This window comes from Trachypithecus francoisi, unplaced genomic scaffold (genome assembly GCF_009764315.1).
Source record: "Trachypithecus francoisi isolate TF-2019V2 unplaced genomic scaffold, Tfra_2.0 Lachesis_group5, whole genome shotgun sequence".
NCBI lineage: Eukaryota > Metazoa > Chordata > Mammalia > Primates > Cercopithecidae > Trachypithecus > Trachypithecus francoisi.
In genome coordinates, this window is record NW_022681470.1 from 40,313,244 (window position 1) to 40,338,805 (window position 25,562).

The window sequence follows — 25,562 nt, forward strand, 5'->3', positions numbered from 1 at the left end:
CAAAAAGGCAAACTGGGCCAAGCACAGTGGCTCACACCTGTAATCCCAGCACTTTGGGAGGCCCAGTTAGGTGGATCATGAGGGCAGGATTTTGAGACCAGCCTGGAAACATGAGGAAACCCTATCTCTACTAAAAATACAAAAATTAGCCAAGCTTGGTGGAGCTTGCCTGTAATCCCAGCTACTCGGGAGGCTAAGGCAGGAGAATCGCTTGAACCCAGGAGGCGGAGGTTGCAGTGAGCCCAGATTGTGCCACTGTACTCCAGCCTAGGCGACAAGCAAGACCCTGTCTCATAAAAGAAAAAAAGGCAAACTGAATAAATCATAAGCAGTGAGATATTTACACTTTAGCTTTTAGTATATGAACTGTTGAAAATTGAGGTCTGTCATGCATTGTAAAATAACGAGCAGAAAAAGTTAGGCTCCAGAATTCTGATACTGTACCTGGATTTGAATTCTAGTCCTAGCACTTACCATCTTTGTGGCATTGGGCAAGTTTCTTAAAATCTCTAGGTGTTTCTTTAATCGTAAAATTAGAAAAATGGTTATAATCTCAGGTTGTCATGAAAACTAAACCCAGGATGGCTTATGTTCTTCACTTTTCATTTAGTAGATCCCCAATAATAATTAGTTATCTTTCCTTCTCTATATATTAACTTTTTATTCTTTCATTCAGGGACTTTTTTCCTTTTAAACATATGCAGTATTTAAACAAGTCCCTATGGCCCTCATGAGACTGTGATTTACCCATTATGTTTCTTTATTGGATCTTTTCTGTGTTGTTTATCCCATCCTATAAAAAAAAGTTACATATTCCATCTTAAAAACTGTTTTGACCTCACATCTCTCTCTAGCTACTGCCTCTTTCTTTTCCCAGACAGTATTGTCTAAATTCAATTTTAGCCTCAGTTCCTCCCGTCTTATAACAAGATCCTCAGTGACTTCCACATTACTAAATCCAGTGATTAGTTCTCAGGCCTCATTTTACTTTATTTTTCAGGAGCATTTATTCATTCTGCCCCCTTTTCTTGAAGCTTTTTCTTTATTTGGCTTCTGGGACACTTTGTTTAACAAATTTACCTCCTACTTCTTTGGCCACTGGTTCTCAATCTGTTTACTATTTGTTTCCTTCTCAGTCTAGCCAGGAGTGTCCAGTGTTTTGGCTTCCCTGGGTCACATTGGAAAAATAATTGTTTTGGGCTACACATAAAATACGCTAACACTAATAATAGCTGATGAGCTTTAAAAAATTGCAGGCCGGGCGCGGTGGCTCAAGCCTGTAATCCCAGCACTTTGGGAGGCCGAGGCGGGCAGATCACAAGGTCAGGAGATCGAGACCATCCTGGCTAACACAGTGAAACCCCGTCTCTACTAAAAAAATACAAAAAAACTAGCCGGGCGAGGTGGCAGGCGCCTGTAGTCCCAGCTACTCGGGAGGCTGAGGCAGGAGAATGGCGTGAACCCGGGAGGCGGAGTTTGCAGTGAGCTGAGATCTGACCAGTGCACTCCAGCTTGGGTGACAGAGCGAGACTCCGTCTCAGAAAAAAAAATAAAATAAAATAAATTGCAAAAAAAAATCTCATAATGCTTTAAGAAAGTTTATGAATTTATGTTGGCCACAGTTAAAGCTGTCCTGGGCTGCATGTGGTCTGTGGGCCATGGGATGGACAGGCTTAGTCTGGCCCTTAAATATTGGAGTTTCTGCCTCTTAACACTCCTTTGGTAATGTCATCCCATCTCATGGGCTTTAACGAATATCTATATGCTGATGACTTCCAAATGATATCTGTTCTCCCACTCTTTCCTCTGATCCCGTTAACAAAACTCTTTAAGAAACTACCAGTTAATTACATTCATGTCATACCTTTGCTTAAAATGTCCAAAAATTTTGCTTGGTGGTTTCCCATATCTCAGACCATCTAGATCAAGTTAAGTCTGACCTGCATAGTCCAAAACAACTTCGCTCAAATGTCTGGGCCCTCAGCTGGAGTGGCTGTGATAGCTAAGAAAACTGGGTCTCTCTTCCCAAGTAGTCTGTGATCCTCAGCTTCATAATGTTTTAATGGTGTTTCAAAAGGGCAAGCCCAAATGTGCCAGTGCTTAAAAAGTCTCCGTGTCACATTTACTGAAGTCCAGTTGGCCAAAGTAAGTCACATGGCCAAACCCAGGGTCAGTAGGAGTTCCAGGGGTGCAAATGCCAAGAAGTGTGTGATTCATTGGGGGCAGTTAATAATTGATCACAGGTTTTATATAATCTACATCTGGTTTAATTTGTTAAATTATTTAATTAAGTAATTTATTTATTTGGAGATGGAGTCTTGCTCTGTGGCCCAGGCTGGAGTGCAGTGGCACAATCTCGGCTCACTGCAACCTCCGCCTCCCCAGTTCAAGCGATTCTCCTGCCTCAGCCTCCAGAGTAGCTGAGATTACAGGTGCCCGCCACCGCACCCGGCTAATTTTTGGTTTTTTATTTGGCCGGGGGCGGGGGGGGGGGTTTCACCATCTTGGCCAGGCTGGTCTCAAACTCCTGACCTCATGATCCCACCTGCCTTGGCCTCCCAACGTGCTGGAATTACAGGCATGAGCCACCGCACCTGGCCAAATTATTTTATTATACAGCACCCATTTCTTTACTCAGGAAAATAATTAAGAAAAAGAACTGTCTAGATAATTAAATTGTCATCTGGAAGTATGGGCTAAATAATGGCTCTTGTGAGAATATCAAGTTTGACTTTTGAGTATCTTTTGTTTTTCAATTTTAAAGAGTACCTGGAAGTAGAGAATGTACTATTTGTACCACAATAATTTATAATATATTTTATTTAGTTAAATCAGACAGTATCTTAAACATTGTTGCTAATTGAGTTAATTAACTTGTCCATCTTTCATATTATCTACCTGTACCAAGTTAGAAAGTTAAACTTTATTTCTCCCTGATCTAAAATTTTATGGAGCTTTACATTTTATGAAGCACTGTTTCAGCTGGGTGCAGTGGCTCATACCTGTAATCCCAGCACTTTGGGAGGCCGAGGTGGGAGGATCACTTGAGCATAGGAGTTCAAGATCAGCCTCGACAACATAACAAAACTCTGCCTCTACTACAAATACAAAAATTAGCCAGCTGTGGTGGCACATGCCTTAAGTTGCAGCTACTTGGGTGGCTAAAGCAGGAGCCCAGGAGGTTGAGGCTGCAGTAAGCCATGATTGCATCACTGCACTCCAGCCTGGACAATAGAGTTAAAAAAAAACAAAAATCACGGTTTCTTTTTCCAACCTAATTTTTGTTCACTGTCACGTGTCAAAGGATATGGTTACACCTTGTTTTCTTTTTCCTTTAAAGCAGCTTTAGGTTTACAGAAAAATAGCGAGGAAGATATAGAGATTTCCCATATACCCCTTGCTCATGAATAGCCTCCCCTATTATCAGCGTCCCCCACCAGAGTGGTACATTTGTTATAATTGATGAACTTACATTGACACATCATATTCACCCGAAGTTCATTTTACATTATAGTTCACTCTTGGTGTTGTACACTCTGTGGGTTTGGACCAGTGTGTAATGACATGTATCCACCATTGTATAGTACGGAGTATTTTCACTGCCCTAAAAATCCTCTTTGCTCCACCTGTTAATTCCCCCTCTCTTCCCTTCCAACTCCTGGCAACCACTGATCTTTTTACTACCTCCATAGTTCTTGCTTTTTCCGGAATGTCATATGGTTGGAATCCTATGGTATATAGTCATTTTAGATTGTAACATGCATTTAAGTTTCCTTCATGTCTTTTCATAGTTTGATAGCTCATTTCTTTTTAGTGCTAAATAATAATCTGTTGTCTGGATGTACCACAGATTATTTATCCTTTCATCTACTAAGGGTTATCTTGGTTGCTTCAGTAGGTGAATGGATAAATTAGTTTTCAGTGATTATAAATAAAACCAGTATGATACTCATGTGCAGGTTTTTGTGTAGACATCAGTTTTTAGCTCAATTGAATAAATACCAAGAGGTCATATGGTAAGATTATGTTTAGCTTTGTGAGTAACTACTAAACTGTCTTCCAAAGTGACTGTACTGTTTTGCGTTCCCAATAGCAGTGAATGAGAGTTCCCCATGCTCCACATTCTCATTCGCATTTGGTTTTGTAATTGCTCTGGATTTTGGCCATTCTAATAGTGTAGTAGTGTATCATTGTTTTAACTTGCATTTCCCTGAGACTATGTGGAGCATCTTTTCACATACTTATTTGCCATCTGATATCTTCTTTGGCGAGGTGTCTGTTAAGATTTTGGCTCATTTTTTAATTGAGTTACTTGTTTTCTTATTGTTCAAGAGTTCTTTGTATATTTCAGATAAGTCATTTATGAAATGCGTGTTTTACACATACTTTCTTCCAGTCTGTGGCTTGTCTTGTTCTCTTGACAGCCTGTTTTCTTCGCATTAACTCCTTGTATTTTGTCTTGTAATGTTGTCCCTTTGTCAGTTTTTTCATATTCTTACCATTTCCAAATAAATTTGGTCTCTATTACTTACTTTAACACTACTTTTAATTCTAGTATCTACTCATATTTTTGCTTTCATTTTGGTATCCTCCTTGTTTGGAATTCTATTAACCTTTTATCTGTATGTGCAAACATCTGATTATTTTGTTATGTCTTCTAAGGTGGTCTTATCTGACCATTTATATATTGAGATACTAATTTTAATCTGTTTATTATTTCAAGAAGGTACAGGGGTTGTTGCAAAAAAAAGCACTATTTTTTAAAAAGCATTGGGTTCATTGCTTTGGAAAGCATTGTTTTGGCATACCTTGTTTAATGTAAAAATTGAGATGAGGGGAAATAACTTCCCTGTTATTTATGGCTTAACCTACTTGTTTCATTCATTTGGGTTATGAGCTTATGTTCTGTTTGAAATTTTAGATTTTATATTTTTGCAGAAATATTTAATGTTCTGTATATATTATATAGATCCCACTATGATGAAAACAAAATGTGAATTTCAGAGAGCCAAGTAAATGATTATGTATTTCTCTGATTGACTATATAAAATGGTAGGTTTTCTTAAGAAAAAGTATGTTATTCCTCGTTCTCAGATGAAAAACCTTTCAGATTGTTTTCAGTGAAGACTTTTAAAACTATTGTCAGGTTTGAGAAACCTTGAATTTTTAGGATCTTTACCTTTTATTGAGAAACTATTTAGTCCAAATTAACCTGAACTTATTTGAGCAACTTGTATGCCATGCACTATGTGAGGCACTACATGTGCATGATTGAATAGGACAGTCTCTAGTGAAGGAAATGTGTACACAAATAACTTCATTGTAGTACTGTGAGTCCAATAATAAATGTGGACATTAAGATGCACTGGGAGTACTCAGCCAAACTAAGACCTGCTTTTAGGAGTTACTGAGATTAAAATACGAGAATGGGTTAACCAGACAAGGAGGGAAGTGGGAGGGCATTCTAGGATGAGTGAAAAAGCATGAATAAGGATACTGAGGGGCAAAACAACAAGAAACTAAAAGTAATTCAGGTTTACTGGATCATAAAGTGTAAAGCGAAAAGCTATGGGACTTTATACGCTATGCTGAGGAACTTGAGTTTTATCATAAAATATTTTCTCTCATTCTTTCCCACTAAAGTGCGACTAAAGTCACAGGAGATTGAGTAAATGCTTTAGAAGTATGACAGCAAAGTCTGCATAGACCTGCCACGTATTTGAAATTTCTCCTACGACATATTTTATTGTGAAGAATTATAAAAAATGTTCTATTTTAAAATTGATAAGTGTGAGTTCTTAAGTTCCTAATTTATAGACTGAGGATAATAATAGCATTTACCTTTTAGGATTGCTGGGAGGAGTAATAACTATAAAATGATAATGACAATAATGGCCAACATTTTTTGAGGGCTTACTTACCAAGGAACAGTCCTAAGTGCTTTACTTCTGTTACCTCATTTAATCCTCAAAACACCTCAATGAGGTAGGTATTTTACTATCTCCATCTCATTTCTAGCAAAACTGGGGCATAGAGAAGTAATTCACCTAAGGTTACACAGCTAGTAAGTGGCAGAGCTTGGTTTGAACCTAGGCAGTTTGAATATAAGACATTCTTACTATATTATACTCCCATTTTATGATATCATGCATATAGAATATTTAGCTTTGTATCTGGCACATACTAATTATAAACGTAAGCAATTGTCAATAGCAATAATAATAACTTACTTTGTCCAAATCTTTGAGTTAAATTGAAGTCCCCAAGAAATTGTGCTGTTTTTCTTGTGACTTGATTTACACCTGACATACCATTGGAGTGCAGAAAGTGTGACTCCCAAAGCCATGCTTTTAACCACTGCTGCCTCCTTCCTTGTTGGTCTGTCTCTACATTAGATTTTAAATCCATGGCAGGGACCACATCGATTTTTTTCATCATGGTACACTTAGTCCTTAACACTGCATCTATGATATAAAAATGACCAAATTTGTACAGTAAATGAGAATTGGAAAACCTGACATTTTCAACTGCTCTTAGCATTATTCATACTACCTATAATTGTGTTTTAATTGTTTTACATATTTTTTACATGATTGTTTTGTTTTACATATTTTTTCTTCAGTAAGGAGTTCATCTGCTTCCGTGTTCTACAGGGCATTCTCACCCTGATCTTAAAAGAGCCCTGCTTGGTAACTGGTATCTGTTTGTCCTGTAGTGCTCACTCAGTTTTCAGACAGTGAGGAACATTAGAATAACATTTTGGTCTATAACTGGAATCTGTTAGAAATATAAATTTTTGAATGTTTGTTCTAAGAAACATTAAACAAAAAAAAAAAGACTTTGACATTTTTCCTTTACCTTTCACATTAAGTCATTTCAAATAAAGATAAAATAATTTTCTTCATAGGGTTCTCTGTTATTGTGGGTTAACTCATATTTTCCTCCTCTCCTCTATCTAGAATGTCTTAAACCATTCTACCTTATGAGAAATTGGATGTTCTTGCAGATAGTCATTGTGGGAGAAAACGTTTCATTTAAGTCCCAGATGAGGACCGAAAACTTGAAATCAGAGGAGCATCTGAAATCAAGTAATATTAGGTAGGATAAAAATTACAAGGGATTTCTACTTGTTTTTATTCCTTTTGGAGATGTGTATTATTCATACTCTGTGAACACTAATGAAATTAGAATCTTCCTGAAGCATTTGATTTTGGCCAAGATCGGGATGGGGCATGCTAAAGTTTTATTATTTATGTGACTTCATGAGAACCTTGGCTTACGTTTGCTTTGTCTTGAGCGTTTATATCTTGTGGTCCAAGGAAGCTTTTAAAATATTTACTGAAGTAAATTTTAAAAAAAGTGTTTTATATGAGGTCTCTGAATATTTATGATAAACATAGGGACAAATGATTTATGCATCATCCTTTAGAATGAAAATTTCTGTGTGTGTGTTTTTTTTTCTTAAACATAGTAAATCATGTGAGTGCAGGTAGCATCAGCTTGCTGTTCTGTGTGTCAGCATGGATGCAATCAAGCCTCCCAAGTGCCTGTAGAAATAGGTATATGATGGTATGCTAGAGAAGCCCTCTTGTACATGTGAAGTAGTAACTATTGCTACAGCAGCTTATAATGACTGAACATGCAAAGATGCTTGATCTCAAAGATGCAGCTTTTAACCAAGAGATGATAGTTGCCTCTATGAGCTGATACTATGAGCGTGATACCTCTAGCCTGGCCATTTCAGAAGGCCTTAAATATGTTTATGAGCTCGGGTTTGGAACTAGACTGCAAGGGTGGAACCCAAGCTCTGCCATTTCTTAGTTATGTGACCTTGGGCAAGTTATTTAACCACTCTGTGCCTCTATTCCCTCATCATCAAAATGGGCATAATATTATTACTTACCTGATAGAATTGTTGTGAGAATCAAAGATGTAGTAATATGAAAGCTAAAACCTGGCAAATAACAAATGATTAAACTATATTGTTATTTTACTGCTGGTTAATTCTTAATAGATGAGTTTAGTCTGTTATCAGTGTGGCATTTCTATAATTTATAATTGTCTTGATATATCAGTTCCAATTTTAAAAATGTATTTGTTAAATAATGTAATCAGAACTAATGTTTGGAGAAGAACAAAAAAGAAAAATCCCTGACTCAATTATTTTGTAATTTTTATGTATCTGCCTCTAGTTTTATTTTCTATTTATACTAAGAACATAGTCATCATGACATCTAAACGTTTTTCTTTTGTTGCTTGTGGTGGTAGAGGACCTAGGGTTTTTTACTACAACTTTGAAATGTCTTTTTCAACCCAGTGTGCCCCTTCAAAAGGGATCTCATGAAGCAATGAGGGGAGGGAGGGACGCCTGACTAGCCAGTCAGTAACCGGATTAGCAAAAGTAATTTAGTGGTCATTGAACTATTCATGTCACAATCAGATTACCCCTCTTTATTCAAATGATCATTTAGGTTCTTTTATATAATTTACTTGTCTTATTTATTCCTCATAGCAACTTTGAAAAGTAGTTTGTATTCTCGTTTTATGGATGAGGAAACAGTCTTCTTAGAAGCTCCAAGATAGCACTACTTATTTGTAGGAAAGCCCAAATTCAGACCCGAGTCTTTTTGCTTTATATTACTTTCCATTACATAAAACTGCCTCCTGTATAGTTCGTATTTTATCACTCAGTAATTCAACAAATTCAACAATTTTTAGTGAACAGCTGCCATGGGCCGATGCATTCTTCTGGTTGTTATGGCCCTTATCTTTTCTAACACTCCCAGTGGCTCTTCTTCTTAGTTGTATTCTAGGCATATGTCTATCCTTGCACTCACCTTTATTGTATTGAAATTATGTACATGCCTTTGTATCTGTCACCTTACCTAGAGGTCCTTAAAAGTAGGTATCTGCCAGTGTTACCAATTTGACTATTTAGAGTAAAAAAAAAAATTACTTATTTTAATTTGTACTTACTGGTAGTATTTCCTTTTTTGAATTATCAATTTGGTCTTCTGCCGATTTTTCTGTTGATACCTTGATTTATTTATTTAGTTTGTGACCAAGTCTCTCTCTTGTTGCCCAGGCTGTAGTGCAGTGGTGTGTTCTCAGCTCATTGCAACCTCTGCCTCCTGGGTTCAAGTGATTCTCCTGCTTCAGCCTCCCGGGTAGCTGTGATTATAGGCACCCGCCACCATGCCCAGCTAATTTTTATATTTTTAGTAGAGACAGTTTCACCACATTGGCCAGGCTGTTCTCAAACTCCTGACCTCTGGTGATCTGCCCACCTCGACCTCCCAAAGTGTTGGGTGCTGGGATTACAGGTGTGAGCCACGGTACCTGGCCAATATATTTTTTGTATTAATTTTTCCATTTTAATCCACACGGTTCTTAACACTTTCTCTGCATTCTTTTCTTTGTCATTTTGTAATTATGCCAAATATTTACCATTCTCCACAGCTTATCCCCCTCTTTCTTTCAGACACAGATAGGATCTCCCTTATCTCTGAAATTGAGGAAATACAGCTGTAAATTCTCTTAACATCTCCCTACTCCCAGTATTTCCCAATTTTAACACATTTCTGTTTAACCTTACCAACCTCCAATTTTATCCTGACTCTTTTTCAAGGCCAGTCCTCTTCCTATCTTAATAATATCATTCTTATTTCCTTCTATCTCTTCCAGGACAGTGCTTTCAGTTTTATTTTCTCCTATATCTTCAACCTATTCATTTCTTCCAGCTTCTTTCCTTTATTCTAAATATTCTCAAGTGTCTCTCCAATTAGGGGGGGAGGGGAAGAAACTTCTATTTAGCTATGTCCTCCATCTCTTTCTCTTTACACAGCCCAGCATGCTAAGAGTTGACGTAAACTTCTCCCTCTTATTTGTTCCTCAACCTCCTGCATCCTCATGTAATCTTTTCTCTGGCAAGGCTGTCATTGACCCTTATTTCACCAAATCTGACACACTTTCCTGTCCTTATTTATCTCATAGTACTTTTCAGCTGCCTGTGATATTGATGACTACTCTTCCTTTTTGTTCTCTTATTTTCTATACTCCACTCTTCTCTTGCTCTTATACTATTCACCAGTTTCTTCTTGGTGTTCTTCATGGAGTGTCTTTCATCTACCCTTTAAAAATGAAAACAGAGAACTAGCTCCACCATTCTGTGTTTCTGGGCAGTGACATTTACTCTCATGGTTTTAACTGCCATCAATGTAATGATCACATCAGTGCTGTATCCCTAGTCTCAAGTCTCCCCTTTGCTTGATACTTATCTCTGAATGCCTGCTTACGCATTCATTAATTCAACAAATTGAACACATTTTTAGTGAACAGCTGCCACAGTCAAGGCATTATTGTAGGTGTTATGGGTATAGCCCTGAACACTATCTTTTTTGCATTCTCCACCTTCTTATATACCCAGCTGGCCAAACTAACAATCTGGGAGTGACAGACTCTTTCTTTATCTTCCTTTCTTTTGACTTAACTTACCAGGTATTTCTTGAATCTGGGTTTTTCCATTCATCTGTATTAACACATCCTTACTTCCAGTCTTAAATCTATAGTAATCTTTTTAAAATGTAAATCTAACAATGCTATGCTCTTGCTTTAAGTTCAGCACTGGTTTCCTATTAAAGGACAGAATCAGAACTCCAGGGCATGTCATGCAAGGCCTCTCACAGTGTGCTCTGTCTGGATTCTTCAGCTTCATTATCTGTGGCTTTCTACCTTGCATTTGATGCTCACTCAGTAGCTTAGCTTTGCTTTTTATTGTTCTGTTATTTCTTCTGCTTGGAAGAATAACTCCTTCCCATCCTTTGAAATTCTCAGACCAGTGTTGGTCCTTAATAAAACTAGGTACACATTTTTAAAGAATATAAATTAAGGAGCGAATGTTGTGGTATAGAGTATTGTCGTGTTGGGAGATTTGAAAATGCTTCCTGAGCCCTAAAGTGCCATAAAGAGAAAGCAAATTAGTATTTTTATTAACGTGTGCAAGAAAAACTCCTTTAGGAGCAGCATCTTCTATAGATTTTCTTTTCCAAATGAAATTCAGCAGTAGAGCAATATGATTTATATATCTCTGATTAATATTGTGAGACTTGATGTGTGTGTGGGTGTACACGCATGTGCGCACATTAAGTGCGTGCTTACCTTATGTCTGGCCAATTATTCAGCATAAATAATTATGATTAGATTATTGTGTTTATGGCTATGATTGATAAATGCTGTTATTATCCCAAGTATTTCTTAGAACTCTGTGAAACAAGTGAACAGATTAACTTGTGGCTTTTGGTTAAATTTCTTTAAAAAAAAAAACTCCCAGCGTGTTCTCCCAAAATAAAAGAGAGTGATTCACTTTTCCTTAGCAGCTGTGAGTTTAGAAGATGTTGACTTACTTTCCTGAATTCTGCTCAGAGGGGATCAGGAGTTCAGGCAGAAGGAATCTCCCATTTTATGTGCCCTGACTTGGAAATACCTTTACATTTTTAAACCATGAATCTTAGACTATATATTCTTTTTGTGTGTTTTTTTTTTTTTTTCTTTTTTTTTTTTGAGACAGAGTGTCGTTTTGTCGCCTAGGCTGGAGTGCAGTGATGTGATCTTGGCTCACTGCAACCTTCACCTCCCAGGTTCAAGTGATTCTCCTGCTTCAGTCTCCAGAGTAGCTGGGACTACAGGTACATGCCACCACGCCAGGCTAATTTTTGTATTTTTAGTAGAGATGAGGTTTCGCTGTGTTGGCCAGGCAGGTCTTGAACTCATGACCTCAGGTGATCTGTCCACCTCAGCCTCCCAAAGTGTTGGGATTACAGGCGTGAGCCACCGCACCCAGCTGTTAGACTATATATTCTTAAAAGAGATTATCTTGTATTTGTTACCTAGCATTGTTACATAAATGCTATATATAATCAAGATATTTGTTAAAGAAGATAACCCAAATTTTAGTATTTTCCTCTAGTGACATTATTTGAAAAATTATCATAAAATTGTGAAGTATTAAAGGCTCCAGTTCTATGGGTTGTTACTATCAAACATTTCAAATTTTTTTTTCTCATACCCTTGTGTAAGAGAGGAACTATTATATAATATCATAAAATGAGGGTTAGGAGTTATACTCTGGAGCCATATCGATTATGCTACTTCTACTACTTACTATGACCTTGACTAACGATACTACTTAGTAACCTCTATCTCCTTGGGTTTCTTGAGCTATAAAGTGGGGACAATAACAGTACTTAGTGTGAAGTAAATAATTTATGTAAAGCTCTTAGAACAATGGCAATAGTAAATGCTGCATATAGTGTTAGCTGTACTTATAGGCACTATAGTATCTATATATATTCTAATGTACCTGGTACCTGTTACTACCTCTACTATAGTACCTGTAGTATAGTATATAGTACTAAGTACTTAGAATGCATTAAATGTATTTATAGATCTTGATTATTCCACGAGTATTTATTGTTTCAGTTTATTAGCTTTCAACATATTTGGCTGTCACTGAATGTTCCATATTTTGTTCAGCCTTTTAATGACTTTTTCTTTTTTTATTGCTTGATAGAATTGCTTAATTTTTCCTATTAATTAATAACTAAGACAATATATTTTGATAGCTGTGTTTAATAGTGTTACTTTATTATTGAAAGCATGGTGATTTTATTCTTGGTTCATTCATTCTTTTCATTAATTCCTTCAGCTTAAAGAATTAAAAGGAATTCATGTTGCCATACCCTCTACCAAGAAAAAACATTTTAAAATTTTTGCCTCTCTGTATGAGCATTGGCTGTAAACTTTAATGTTAATTCATTGATGGTCTTTATAACGAAACCATAGAACAATTGTCTTCTTTGGAGACAAAAGTCTCACTCCATTGCCCAAGTTGGAATGCAGTGGCACAATCACGGTTCACTGCAGCTTCAGAACTCCTAGACTCAAGCAATCCTCCCACCTCAGGCTCTTGAGTAGCTGGGACTACAAGTACACACCACCACACCAGCTAATTTTTTATTTTTTGAAAAGATGAAGTCTTCCTCTGGTGTCCAGGCTGATCTTAAACTCCTGGCTCCAGTGATCCTCCTGCCTCAGCCTCCCAAAGTACTGTGATTACAGGTGTGAGCCACCATGCCTGGACTATTTTTTTCTTTATAAAGTAAAATAATGATATAGCCAATTTTGTGCTAATCTATTAAAATATTTATATAAGGTTACATATCCATTGATTTGATTTCTAGTACATTATTTTTTAAAAAGAAAACTAATAGTTGCTTAGGGGTGGGAAGATGGAGATTCCTCTTCTTGTGAGGCAATAACTCTTAGCTTAATCCTCCCACCTGTCTAAATGGATATTTTGGGGATACAGAAAAAAAAAACTGGATAATAGTATATAAGCCAAACTTGTTTTAAAGAGTTTGTCAGTAGATTCTATCAAAAACATAGCATGGCCTGCAAGTACTGTTTCTAATTATATGAGACTATATTTTTTAAAATAGTCCACTTTGTGACAAGATTAAGATAGTAACTAATAAAAACAAATAAATACCAACTTTTACTCTGCAGACACTATTGTTGATGATTCCTTATAACCATAATTTGGTTTGGGAACTTAAAGATGTTTTACTTCTCGTTCTTTTCATCAGATATTCCTTAGAGCAGGAGATGGCAAACTTTTTCTGTTAAAGGATCAGATAGTAAATATTTTAGGGTTGGTGGGCCATGTGGTGGTTGTCTCAACTCTCAGCTCTGCCTTGGTAGCTGAAAACAGCCATGGACAACATGTAAATGAATGTGTGTGGCTGTGTTCCAGTAAAACTGTCTTCACAAAATTAGATCCAGGATGAAAGGGAATTTCATTCACAAGCCGACCACGGCATTTGAGTGTAAAATTTATTTCTTGTGGTCCTTTTGATAAAAATTTTAGATATAATCTATTTCCTTTATGAACAGATCTTTTAATTTAGGCTAATTGACTTAAATGTTAATGTTCCTAGACAAACCAACATTAGCTTTTTATGTCATATAATTTTGTTATTCTACTTTGAAAGAAATAGAAATAACTTGGACTTTGTGGAGTCATTTAAGAACAAAATTTGTACCTGTTTGTACCTGACTGCTTTGTGACTGGAAGAATTATTTTATATCTCGGAGCTTCAGTTTTTCCATTTATAAAACAGGAATAATTCTAGCTATTCCATAGGGTTGTTGTATTTTCCATTTAGCTATCTTTATCAATTCAGTTTAGCAAAGTTGTTTTTAAAAAGAAAGGTAATAATTCTCATTATTAGGAAGGTAATAAAAGTAATTAACTTGTGCTTCTTTCAGAACCTAGGATAGAACTGCACAGAAATGAGCACCTCTACCCTTGTCATACTGAGGAATCAAAGCTGGAATTGCAAAATATTTTAACGTCTATGTCAGTTTTTATGACATTTTTATATTTCTATTAGTGCTTGACTTTTTAGTTTTACAGTTTTTCTTGGACAGATTATAGCATGGTAAAAATACGGAGTAAAATATTAGATCTTTGTTTATCGATGGGAGCCTGCTGCAGAGTCTGCAAGAACTGTAGTTCATCACCTGACAGCTTGTAAGAAAAGCAGATTATTTGTAAATTACATTTATATTATATACCCCATATAATCTTTGACTGGAAGTTGGTAACATCATTAGGTGGATGTTAGCATACTGAAATGTTACTTGTTCATCTTTACAAAACAAATCATGTTTGGAATGAGAAAACAACCTTTAGATACATGATCCTAAGTATATATGTTGCATATACTTGAGCATGAATTTTTAGCTAACATGGGGAAGCATAGTAAAATATATCCTTTGTAACTTCACAACTCAGGGACAAAATGAAAGGTCATTCATTTAATCTAGTAAAGGTGCATAATTAACCCTAGCTTTCTCACTAAAAGGTTTATAAATTAGTACTCTCCAGTAGGATTTTTCAGGGGAGGAGCGACAGTTGTGACATTGGTAGGATGGGGTACATGGTATGCTTTATTAAATTGTATAGTCTTATGTTTTAAAGGCATAAACCAACAGTTTTGCAAATGTGTATTTTTTTTAATGGCAAAAGTTAACACCTGAAGTGAAGAGTGAAGTCAGGCTGTATGGATAATGGAATTTGATGTGATGTTACATTTTACGACTAAGTGTGGCTATTTGTTTAGTATTCTTCATTTATGTTGCTAGTTCTCATAGGGCTTATGGTTACCTCCTTAGCACTAAGTTGTGATTCTGTTGTTTGAAAGCTTAGTTTTTGAAAAGATGTAAATATCTTTTAAAGACTAAGAGAATGAAAGGATTTGCTTTACATTTTAATGAAACTTAAATTTATTAGGTTGGTGCAAAAGTAATCGTGGTTTTTGCCATGTTAAAAGATGGCAAAAACCATGATTACTTTTTTATCAACCTAATACAATTGATATTAAATACTTAATAAATTATATAAAACAATATTTAAACAGTAAAAATTTTAAAACCTTAATATTCTCTAGCTTTCATGCTAAAAGTTCATTTTTAAAAATGGAAATCTCAGCCTGGCATAGTGGCATGCGCCTGTAATCCTAGCTACTTTGGAGACTGAGGCAGGAGGATCTCTTGAGCTCAGGAGTTGAAGACCATCCTGGGCAACATAGCAAGGCCCAATCTCTCTCGAAAAAAAAAAATCTCTCAAGTTTATATACCTACCTTCTTTCTTTTTTTTTTTTTTTTTTGAGACGGAGTCTCGCTCTGTCGCCCAGGCTGGAGTGCAGTGGCCGGATCTCAGCTCACTGCAAGCTCCGCCTCCCAGGTTCACGCCATTCTCCTGGCTCAGCCTCCCGAGTGGCTGGGACTACAGGCGCCCACCACCACGCCCGGCTAGTTTTTTGTATTTTTTAGTAGAGACGGGGTTTCACCATGTTAGCCAGGATGGTCTCGATCTCCTGACCTCGTAATCCACCCATCTCGGCCTCCCAAAGTGCTGGGATTACAGGCTTGAGCCACCGCGCCCAGCCATACCTGCCTTCTTAAATAGAGTGTATGAGTCTGTTTTATACTTTTCCTCCCATTAAAAATATTGAGTGTCTGTTGTGTGCAAGGTGCTGTGCTAGTAGACAAGGAGTTGTGATAAGCATTCTTAAAATCTATAATATGTAATATGAAGAAAAACTAGAAGTGCTGTGAGAGCATAAAATAGGAATATCCTTAATCTAGATGGAGTTCAGGTAGGACTTTCTGAAGCAGTAATGTTCTGACTGAGGTGAAAGATGAGTGGTAATTAAGCAGACAAAGGGGGAAGAGGTGTTGCTAGCAGAGTCTTTTATAAAGACCTCTAGTGTGAAAGAAGCAGGGTATACTGGAGAAATTAGAAGTCCAGTCCAGAAGTCCAGAAATGAGCCCGGAGATCAAGGAGTGAAGAGTAGTGAAAATAGAGTTCAGAGACCGTCGAATGTTGTAGGACACTTTAGATTTTGTTCTTAACCTCAGAGTAGTGGGAAGTCATTAAAGTGTTTTAAAGGGACAACTGGTAGATCAGATTTGCATTTTTAAAAGATCCCTCTGAGAGCTGTTGGGAGAACAGAATGAAATGGGGCAAGAGTGAAGTGGAGGAAACAAAGTCAAGGGACGGTTCTTGAATGAGAGTGGCTGAAGAAGAAATTAAGGGAAATCAACAGATTCAAGATATAGTTAGTAGATAACATTTTTTGGAGTTGATAGATGTTAGAGGTTTGAGAGAAAGTTGTCATGGAGGACTTCCAGGTTTCTTCCTTCCACAATTGGAAAGCTATGATGCATTTGCTAAGATGAAAAAACATTAGAAAGAGAACTAGAAGTAGGGGATGGGAATGGGTCTTGAGTTCAGTTTTGGACCTCTTGAACACAGGCAATTCTTGAAGAATTTGAGAGGGAAAAAAAAGGCAGCAGCTAGAGGGGAACATGGGGCAGAAGGTTTTTAAAATGTGTGAAGTACTTGGACATGTTAAAATGCTGAAGAGAAGGAAAGATCCAAATGAAGTGAGGGAAGTCTCAAAATTGGTGCAAGGGAAGGGGTAAATCAAAGGCACAATCCTTAAGAAGGGTTAGCAAGAACATACCTAAGTGGAATTATTGTTCTTAAATATTAAGAGGTGCACTACCTCTAGTGTTTTAACAAGAGAAAGTAAGAAGCAGGCTGTATATATAAATGTAGTACATCTTTAGTAAGTGGGAATTGTTTTCCCCGAGGTATGGAAATGTCACTTGGAGGTGAGGACGGGGTATAGGAATCAGTAGCTTGAGAAGAGGGGAAATTTGAAATAGTTATGGTGAGGAGTGAATTGAGAAATGTAGTAGGATTTTTTGGCAGCATGGAGAGAATTTTTAAAAATTTAGTGAATGTCATTTATTATTATCTTAAGTAAATCACATTTGGAGGAAAAGAGCAAGAAGGTGGACTCTACTTAGCAGAAGAGGTCCCTAAGGGTCCTTAAACTTTTTAAGTGTTGGCATTAATTTGCCAAGACCTTGTGCTACCCTGATGTTAAAGTAAGGATGCTATTTGCAGTGCCATAAATATAGCTGCTGTATATCCTTATTGTAGTGTATTATTTCACCTAACTTTTAGTGTTATTTATATGTTAGGCCTCGTTTGTTTCTAACTGATACTCTTTTTCTTTTTCTTTTTTTCCCTATCTAGGCAGGCAGAAGTCCTGAAGGCTGACATGACAGGTATTGGCTGGCTTATTTCTTTTTTACCACATATTTTATACATTAAATTAATGGAAGGATAGCCTCTTTCTTACATTACGCACAGCACTAAATCCCATCTTAGTTGCCAAAAGGGATGATCATTTACTCTCTGCTTTAAATATTTATTGTTTATATAGTTTGAATTCTTGCTTAAGTAATTGTTGGGAATGGCATATAATATTAATATATGGTATACTGAATTGAATGTTACCTAATTTAATTTATATAATCACTTAATTTTTATGAAACTTTTTATTAACAATTTAAGACATACAGAAAAAATAACATACCCCATATAAACCAAAATATCTTACAGTGTTAGGCTCATATCTTTCTGGGAAAATATTTTTTTTTCCTCTTGATAATTAACCAAACTTTAGTAGGTAAATCTTCAGAAAAAATATTTATAGAAAAATTCTTCTGAAAATCCTTGAAATTGAGTGAGCTACCTTGCTGGCTTTCTTTTCTCCCATATCTTTGTTACTTTTTTTTGTGTGTGAGATGGAGTCTTGCTCTGTCACCCAGGCTGGAATGCAGTGGCGCAATCTCAGCTCACTGTAACCTCCGCCTCCCTGGTTCAAGCAATTCTCCTCCCTCAGCCTCCTGAGTAGCTAGGATTACAGGTACATGCCACTACATTTGGCTACTTTTTGTATTTTTGGTAGAGACGAGGTTTCACCATGTTGGTCAGGCTGATCTCGAACTCCTGACTTCATGATCCTCCTGCCTCAGCCTCCCATAGTGCTGGGATTACAGGTGTGAGCCACTGCGCCTGGCCATCTTTGTTGTTTTAAATAATGACTGAGGTCTTTTGGAAGAATAACTGCCAGACTTAGCCATTGAAAGGAGTAAATGAGGCACGGTGTGGTGGCTCATGCCTGTAATCCCAGCACTTTTGGAAGCCCAGGCGAGTGGATCACCTGAGGCCAAGAGTTCGAGAACAGTCTGGCCAACATAGTGAAACCCCGTCTCTATCAAAAATACAAAAATTAGCTGGGCGTGGTGGCATGCACCTGCAATCCCAGCTACTCTGGAGACTGAGGCAGGAGAATCACTTGAACCTGGGAGGTGGAGGTTGCAGTGAGCAGAGATCACACCCCTGCACTCCAGCCTGGGTGACAGAAAGACTCCGTCTCAAAAAAAAAAAAAAGAGTAAATAATTTATACAAAATTAGGAAATATGTTGTAATCACCATATACTTATCAGTATGCCCTCCATAACAGCATATGCCATCCTAAAATGTAATAAGAGGAATATGTACTAGTGAATCTTACTCTAATTTTTGAGTAATTTAGTTCTGCAATGAAATTCACAAAAAAAGAATTAAACAGCATACCTGCCAAGATTTACAAAGAGGAAAAGGACTATTGAAATGTCTTTTTGTCAACTCTAGAGTCATTTAGGCTAATGTCCTAAGAGTTCATGGATAATCTCATGTCATCTTGTTCAAGGATAAGTGTGTTGGGGGGTGGATAGCTTATATATTTACTCAGTAATAGCTACTACTCAGTTCTTTCCATTATTAACAGATTTATCATCATCTATATTGTATATATCAGTGTTTGTTCTGAGTTACTGTATTATGCTCTTGAGTTGGCATTGAAAACATAATCTGTTGTGTGATGAAAACAGAACATGGAGCAATAACAAGCTATCTGTACCATTTACCTTTTCTTAGATATTGAACAACCTTAGTAAATAGTCTTAGGGTTTGACCTTTGTAGGGGACCTTTGGCTGCCCAGAAACTTTAAGATACCAAGTCTACTCATTTGAATGATGGTCTTGATAGATGAGAATTAGTAATCTTTTACACTTCTTTTTCTTGCCATAAGTGAATTAAAGCAGGATTGACTAAATCTATTATTTAGTGATTAACAGTTTAACTAGGGATGAGGAGCTGATACTAAACTCTATTCTTAGTAGCCTGTAAACTCTTAGGAGCATTAACTCAAATCCAGGAGATTCTCTTTGCAAAATAGGATTGTGGTGGCTATAGATACTAATAGCAAACCTAAAGAAGAGTGATGATTATGCCATTGTGTAGCAGCAAAACCAAATAGCCCAGCTAGTTATGGGAAATACATAATTTAAAAGTCCATTATTCAGTTCACCTACTGAGGGAGCTTACTGTCAGTTGTTGAAATCATAATCCCAGTGATCGCAAAGGTTAAGGTGCCTTGCATGACTCTGGCAGACAGCAGGGCCCCAATTTTGTATTATGTGTAGTCATAGACTGACTTTCTGATTACATTCTACACCCAGTCTCTCATCTGACCTGTTTAGCAGTTTAATCCCAGTCTTCTAAGTCTTCATTTATGTTAAATGACTAATGTGGATTGCTCACAAAAGTATCTTGGAAAACAGTCTACCACTCATTAAAATAATACTGTCATGGCTTATGCGGTCAGTATATTGAGAGAGGAGTAACAGCAGAATACCAAAGCAACTGCTGATAGTCAGCTGATATGAGAATTCTGTAATGACATTTGTGGGAGTTCTCAAAAAAAAAAAGAGACAGTTGCTTTAGACAAAGAGATACAGTATGAGAGTAAACAGACCAATGTGGCAGTCCGTTACTTCAAATGAGGTGGCTTACTGTGAGGCATATAGTTTCTTGTTAGGTGAAAAGGCAGAAATACAAACCAAAAAGCAAAGGGCAAACCTTTTTTTTTTTTTTAAGCCCTTTTCATGATGTTATTTCAAAACCAAAAACAGAAGCATTGTAAACCAGACTTAGTCATTAGTCAAAAGGTGAAAGTCATTTGAAATATAATAGTATAAAACTTCTGCAGCATTCTATGGAATATATTTAGAGCAGATTTTGCCTTGGGGTTGGAGCAGGAAGGAGTCACTGGTGTGGTATAATGGTTTTACTGTTGGGGTTTATCTATCTACTCTTATGTTTTTGTTTTTGTTACTCAGATTCTAAGCTGGGTCCAGCTGAAGTCTGGACATCCAGGCAGGCTCTGCAGGACCTGTACCAGAAAATGCTAGTTACTGATTTGGAATACGCTTTAGACAAGAAAGTAGAACAGGATCTGTAAGTATTACCTATCATTTGGGAAATCTCTGTAAGATCAAGAATTTCACCAAGACTTTAAAACAGTTTGGTTGGTTATTTTTCCATCTGTTGCAGAATAAGCTTTTTCAATGGAAAGAAATTCTAGTATTTTTGATATTTGGCCATTGATATTATTTCAAATACAGTCTTTGGAGGTAAGAAGAGAAATGTTTAGAGTTGAATCCTATTAAGGTCATTAGGGCAGCTCTTTTAGGGCCTGTCCAAAAAAGCAAATCTATCTATTTCAAATACTGAGAGTGTTTGGATTGTCTGTGGTCAGTCTTATAACTAAGCCCTGATTTAAAAAAAAAATTCAAGAGTAGGCTTTAGAAAAATCTTTCTTTGGTAAACATGATTCTGTAATTTCTCTGTCAGGAAAATGTATTTGCATTGTAAGAAAAGTTCCTCCTTTTAATTAAATAAATTGGTAGTATTTCCCACCCCCTGCTGCCCCCAGTAAAATGAAAGATTTTGTATGTTTAGACTTTTCCACTTGCTCTTTCTATGAGGGGCAAATTGGCAGATAACCAGATTCCCAAGTGAGTAACTGTCTTTTGTGGAAGGCTTTGCCTTATAAATGGGAACAGGGACATTAACCTGATAGAAATTTGAAAATCAGTTAAGAGTACTTTGTCTACTAATGTCCATTACCCTAAATTTTGGTGAAGATTAGTTTTTTCTATCATTTACATCTGTCTTAGATACTTTATATTTTTAGGAAGTCTAGTAATACAGCTAAATCATGACCATCAAAATCCTTATCCTGTGATGTTGTCAAGGATAAGATGTCATCAGAAATGCTGAGGGAAGTGATTGTCCTCCCAAATCATTAAAAAACCTAGTGCTCTAGAAGCTCAGAAACTGATGTTGATAGAGAATTGGGTACTTTCCAGATAGGTTGTAAACCTCCTATCTGTGTTTGTTTCCTTTAATCAGGCCAGTAATGTCTTCCCTTTGTTCTAGTTTTTTATTCCCCACTATGGTTTCCAGGTTAGAGAGTGACTGTATTCATCATAACTGGACTTAAACTGATGCCATATATAACTAGATTAATGAAAAGCATTTTATAACAGGATTTTGGTATGCCATATTTCAGCATTATATTGTTTCTTATTTTAAATAACCAAATTTGAAATGTGGCTTGTATTTCAACCTCTTAATGTTAATCACAAGAGAAATAAGCAAAACTGTTAAATAGCAGTGAAATTGAACGTTCTGGGAAATAACTTTTGGGGAAGTAAGAGGTATGGCTTACTATTTACAGCCCCCCACCCCGCCCCCATATACATGTCACTTGTTAGGGTATGGTCCATCACATTTGGCACTATATGTAGAAATTTGTTAATACCTTATTTTTACTTTGATCTTGCCACCATTGTTCTGATTTTCTACCGGGATTCCTAAATAAACTCTAGTAGTTCTAAAAGATTAATAGCTGAAGCCACAATCTGATTATTCGAACATTTGGTAAGTGTTTACTAAGGTCAGTTGGGTTCTACTGCATGTCTAGTCCTGTTCAAAGGGAAGCATAAAGTTATTTAAATAAACGAATAACTTTAATGCAGGTTTACTGTCTAGTGTGGTATAATTATAACAGACAGTTCTTTCTTGTTCTCAGGGGGACCAGTGTCTGCCCAGTGAGTCACTGCTATACCAAATAGAATTACATTTTGTTTTCAGCTGGAATCACGCCTTTAAGAATCAGATCACAACACTACAAGGCCAGGCAAAGAATCGAGCAAATCCGAATCGAAGTGAAGTTCAGGCAAACCTTTCTCTGTTCCTAGAGGCAGCTAGTGGCTTCTATACCCAGGTGAGTTCTGCATTGTATACCAGTTTTCTTACTATTAGTGGCATATATTCTGCTCTTTGTACACGTCTTAATGCATGTAAACAATTCTTGTAACCACTATGTGGGCCATCCAGGGATTGATCCACCTATAAGCTTTTCTTTTTTGGAGACAGAATCTCACTTTGTCACCCCAGGCTGGAGTGCAGTGGTGCCATCATGGCTTCCTGCAGCCTCAACCTCCCTGGCTTAAGTGATCCTCTCACCTCACCCTTCCCCAGTAGCTGGGATGAAGGTGCACGCCAACACACCTGACTAATTTTTGTATTTTTTGTAGCGATGGAGTCTCACTATGTTGCCTGTGCTAGTCTTGATTCCTGGGCTCAAGTAATCTGCCTACCAAAGTGCTGGGATTACATACCTGAGTCATTGTGCCCAGCCTATAATCTTAATGCAAATGTCCATAAGACCTTTAAAAAAAAAAAAAAGCTGTCCTTTTAAAAAGGTTGATGTTTAGCTTAAAGATTGGAAGTTTAACTGTATGAATAGAAAAGGGATATAATTGAGCACAAAGCCTTAGTGAAACAGTGGAAGTACTCAGTTACAAGTGGTATTAGAGGAAATGTGAATTTGTGGATATAGCTATAGTCATTAAAATAATAGCTATGTCGTGTCAGATAAGAAATAGTCAAAATTTGTAATATCAAATGAGTTTTCGAATAGTGTTATTTATACAATGGAATTTATCTGGATTTGGAGATGTTATTCAACTAAGAAGTAAACTAAGAAGTAGAGTAGCGTTTCCTCTGTTTGAATAATAAGCTGTTATTCATTGTCCCCAGAGATTTTTTTTTTCCTTAGTCACGTCCTGATAGAACTTCTAAATCAGGCAAGGTAAAAGAATAAATCTTATTTTTGACCATGGAATTTTCTTTAAGCAACATCTGTTAGAAAATTACCGTTTCATCCATTTGTAATAGCATTTGTAATTAACAAAATTTTTGTATATAAATTAGTATCTTTATAACGAATGTTAAGACAGGGTTTCGAGAATCTTGCTCTGAAAGAAATGTTTGGCCAGTTCTCACTATAGTACTTCTTGACCATTGCTGCCTACATTTTGGCTTCATTTTGATTTTATCATCTCTTTGAATGAAGAAAAAAGAATCTCTGTTGGGTGTAGTGGCTCAGGCCTGTAATCACAACACTTTGGGAAGCCGAAGTGGGAGGATCACTTGAGCCCAGGAGTTTAAGCAGGTTGTGGTGGTGCCTGCCTGTAATCCCAGCTACTCCAGAGGCTGAGGCAGGAGGATCACTTGAGCCCAGGAGTTTGAGGCTGCAGTGAACTGTGATTGTGCCACTGTACTCCAGCCAGAGCAACAGAGCAAGACCTATCTCAAAAGAAAAGAATCCCTGTGTTGGAACAATTCAAATAACTGTCATTTCTGAGATTATTTCTGTTTTACTTAGACTAAAACATTCATCACAGTTCTTTTTTTTTGAAAGAACTCAAGTATGGTTCTTAGTCTCAAAATTTATTTTTGAATTTATGCCAACTTTTAGCAGCAACCAAAAAGTTGATACTTTTGGAGAGATCGGGATGCTTCTGGAGAGAGGCACTGGTCCTTAAAGCAGATGTTAAAGATAAATTCATTTTACAAGTAGCTGTCAAAAGGCTACTCTTTGTAAGGCACAATACTAGATGCTGAGGATATGGGGGAACATTAGAGTCTTTACCTTCAAAGAAATATGTAGACTAAATGAAAAGATGGATACATCAATAGGTATGTTTGTTTTCTTTTATGATTGTAAAAATAATGCATACCAATTTCAAGAAATTTGTGAATTACACAAAGTCCCAAAAAGTTCATTAATCCTCCCTTTCTGGATAAATTACCAGTTTAATATATACTCTTCTTGTATTTTTGTTCTTTTTTACATATTTAAGACCATACTATATATCCATTTTTGTATCTGTTTCATAAACATAATGTAAGCTTTTCCTTGTTAACAGTTTGATGAGCATTTTTGTGTATAAAGCATTTTCTCTAATATTGTATGATTTCCTGAAGACCAGATGTTCAAATTGAAATCATTAGAAAGTTTAAAGTGAAAATTTAAATACTGTTGACACCATTTTGTTGTTTTCCCAAAAGGTCATCATTTATAACATTTTTCACTAGTTTCTTTTGTTGTCCTTTCATTTTATTTAGAGTTGTTTGAAGTACAGAAGTTACCAGGATTGTTTTTTTTTTTTTTTTTTTTGCAATACCTTTTCCTTTGTCCATAGATAGTGCATATTTAATAATGAGGGAAATAATCACAATTAAGGAAACAGGTATTATAATTCAAATCTTAACATTTGGAAACAACACCAATGTTCTACAAGAGAGTAATAGTTAAATTATGGCATAACTGTAGAATAGAAACATGAAACGATTATAGATTGGTATTTATCAAGATTTTATAAGATGAAAAGATTGTTTTGTTATTATTAAGTGAAAATCATATAAAATTATATATATATAATTTGATTCTACATGTTAATTGAGTAGTCTCAGTTCAGTGGGATATTAACGAAAATGGTAACAGTTTTTTAAGTCACTGCTTTCAACTGTCCTCTGTTGGATTCCCAGATTCCCATCATTTCTTGGACAGATTCTGTAACATGCTGGTTGCTTTCCATTTTTGAAGCATAATTCAGTTTTAAAACCTTAGTTTTGTTTCTGATTCAAATCTCATTTCCTTCCCCCATGAATAGAAGCTAGAACTGGGAACATGACTAAAGTAGGGGGAGTAGGAAGGAGGTGGTGCAGCTGGCTCTGGTGGGGGGGAGGGGGAAGGCATCCACCTTCTGCAGTACATTTTTATAATAGCCATTATACAGATTGGTTTGTCATCTTGAAAAATGATTCCTAATCTTTTTTCATTACATGACATACATGTGATATATTCCCAAGGGTTTAACTAGACATTGGTAAGTCAA

At 36.5% G+C, this 25,562-nt stretch overlaps 1 protein-coding gene across 17 annotated transcripts in view; it reads left to right on the top strand.

The window, feature by feature from the left end:
• SMG7 (SMG7 nonsense mediated mRNA decay factor) overlaps positions 1-25,562 on the top strand; it is an 89,254-nt gene that overhangs the window by 23,491 nt on the left and 40,201 nt on the right. For 7 of the 17 annotated variants that reach the window (XM_033196111.1, XM_033196119.1, XM_033196115.1 and 4 more), the window contains 5 exons: positions 5,849-5,985; positions 6,960-7,098; positions 17,672-17,703; positions 20,649-20,766; positions 22,468-22,600. In XM_033196111.1, the coding sequence (XP_033052002.1) occupies positions 6,983-7,098; positions 17,672-17,703; positions 20,649-20,766; positions 22,468-22,600 (399 nt within the window). In that variant the 5' untranslated portion in view covers positions 5,849-5,985; positions 6,960-6,982. Of the gene's footprint in view, positions 1-5,848; positions 5,986-6,959; positions 7,099-17,671; positions 17,704-20,648; positions 20,767-22,405; positions 22,601-25,562 lie in introns of all 17 variants that reach the window. The other 10 variants (XM_033196103.1, XM_033196104.1, XM_033196106.1 and 7 more) reach the window with 3 other exon arrangements.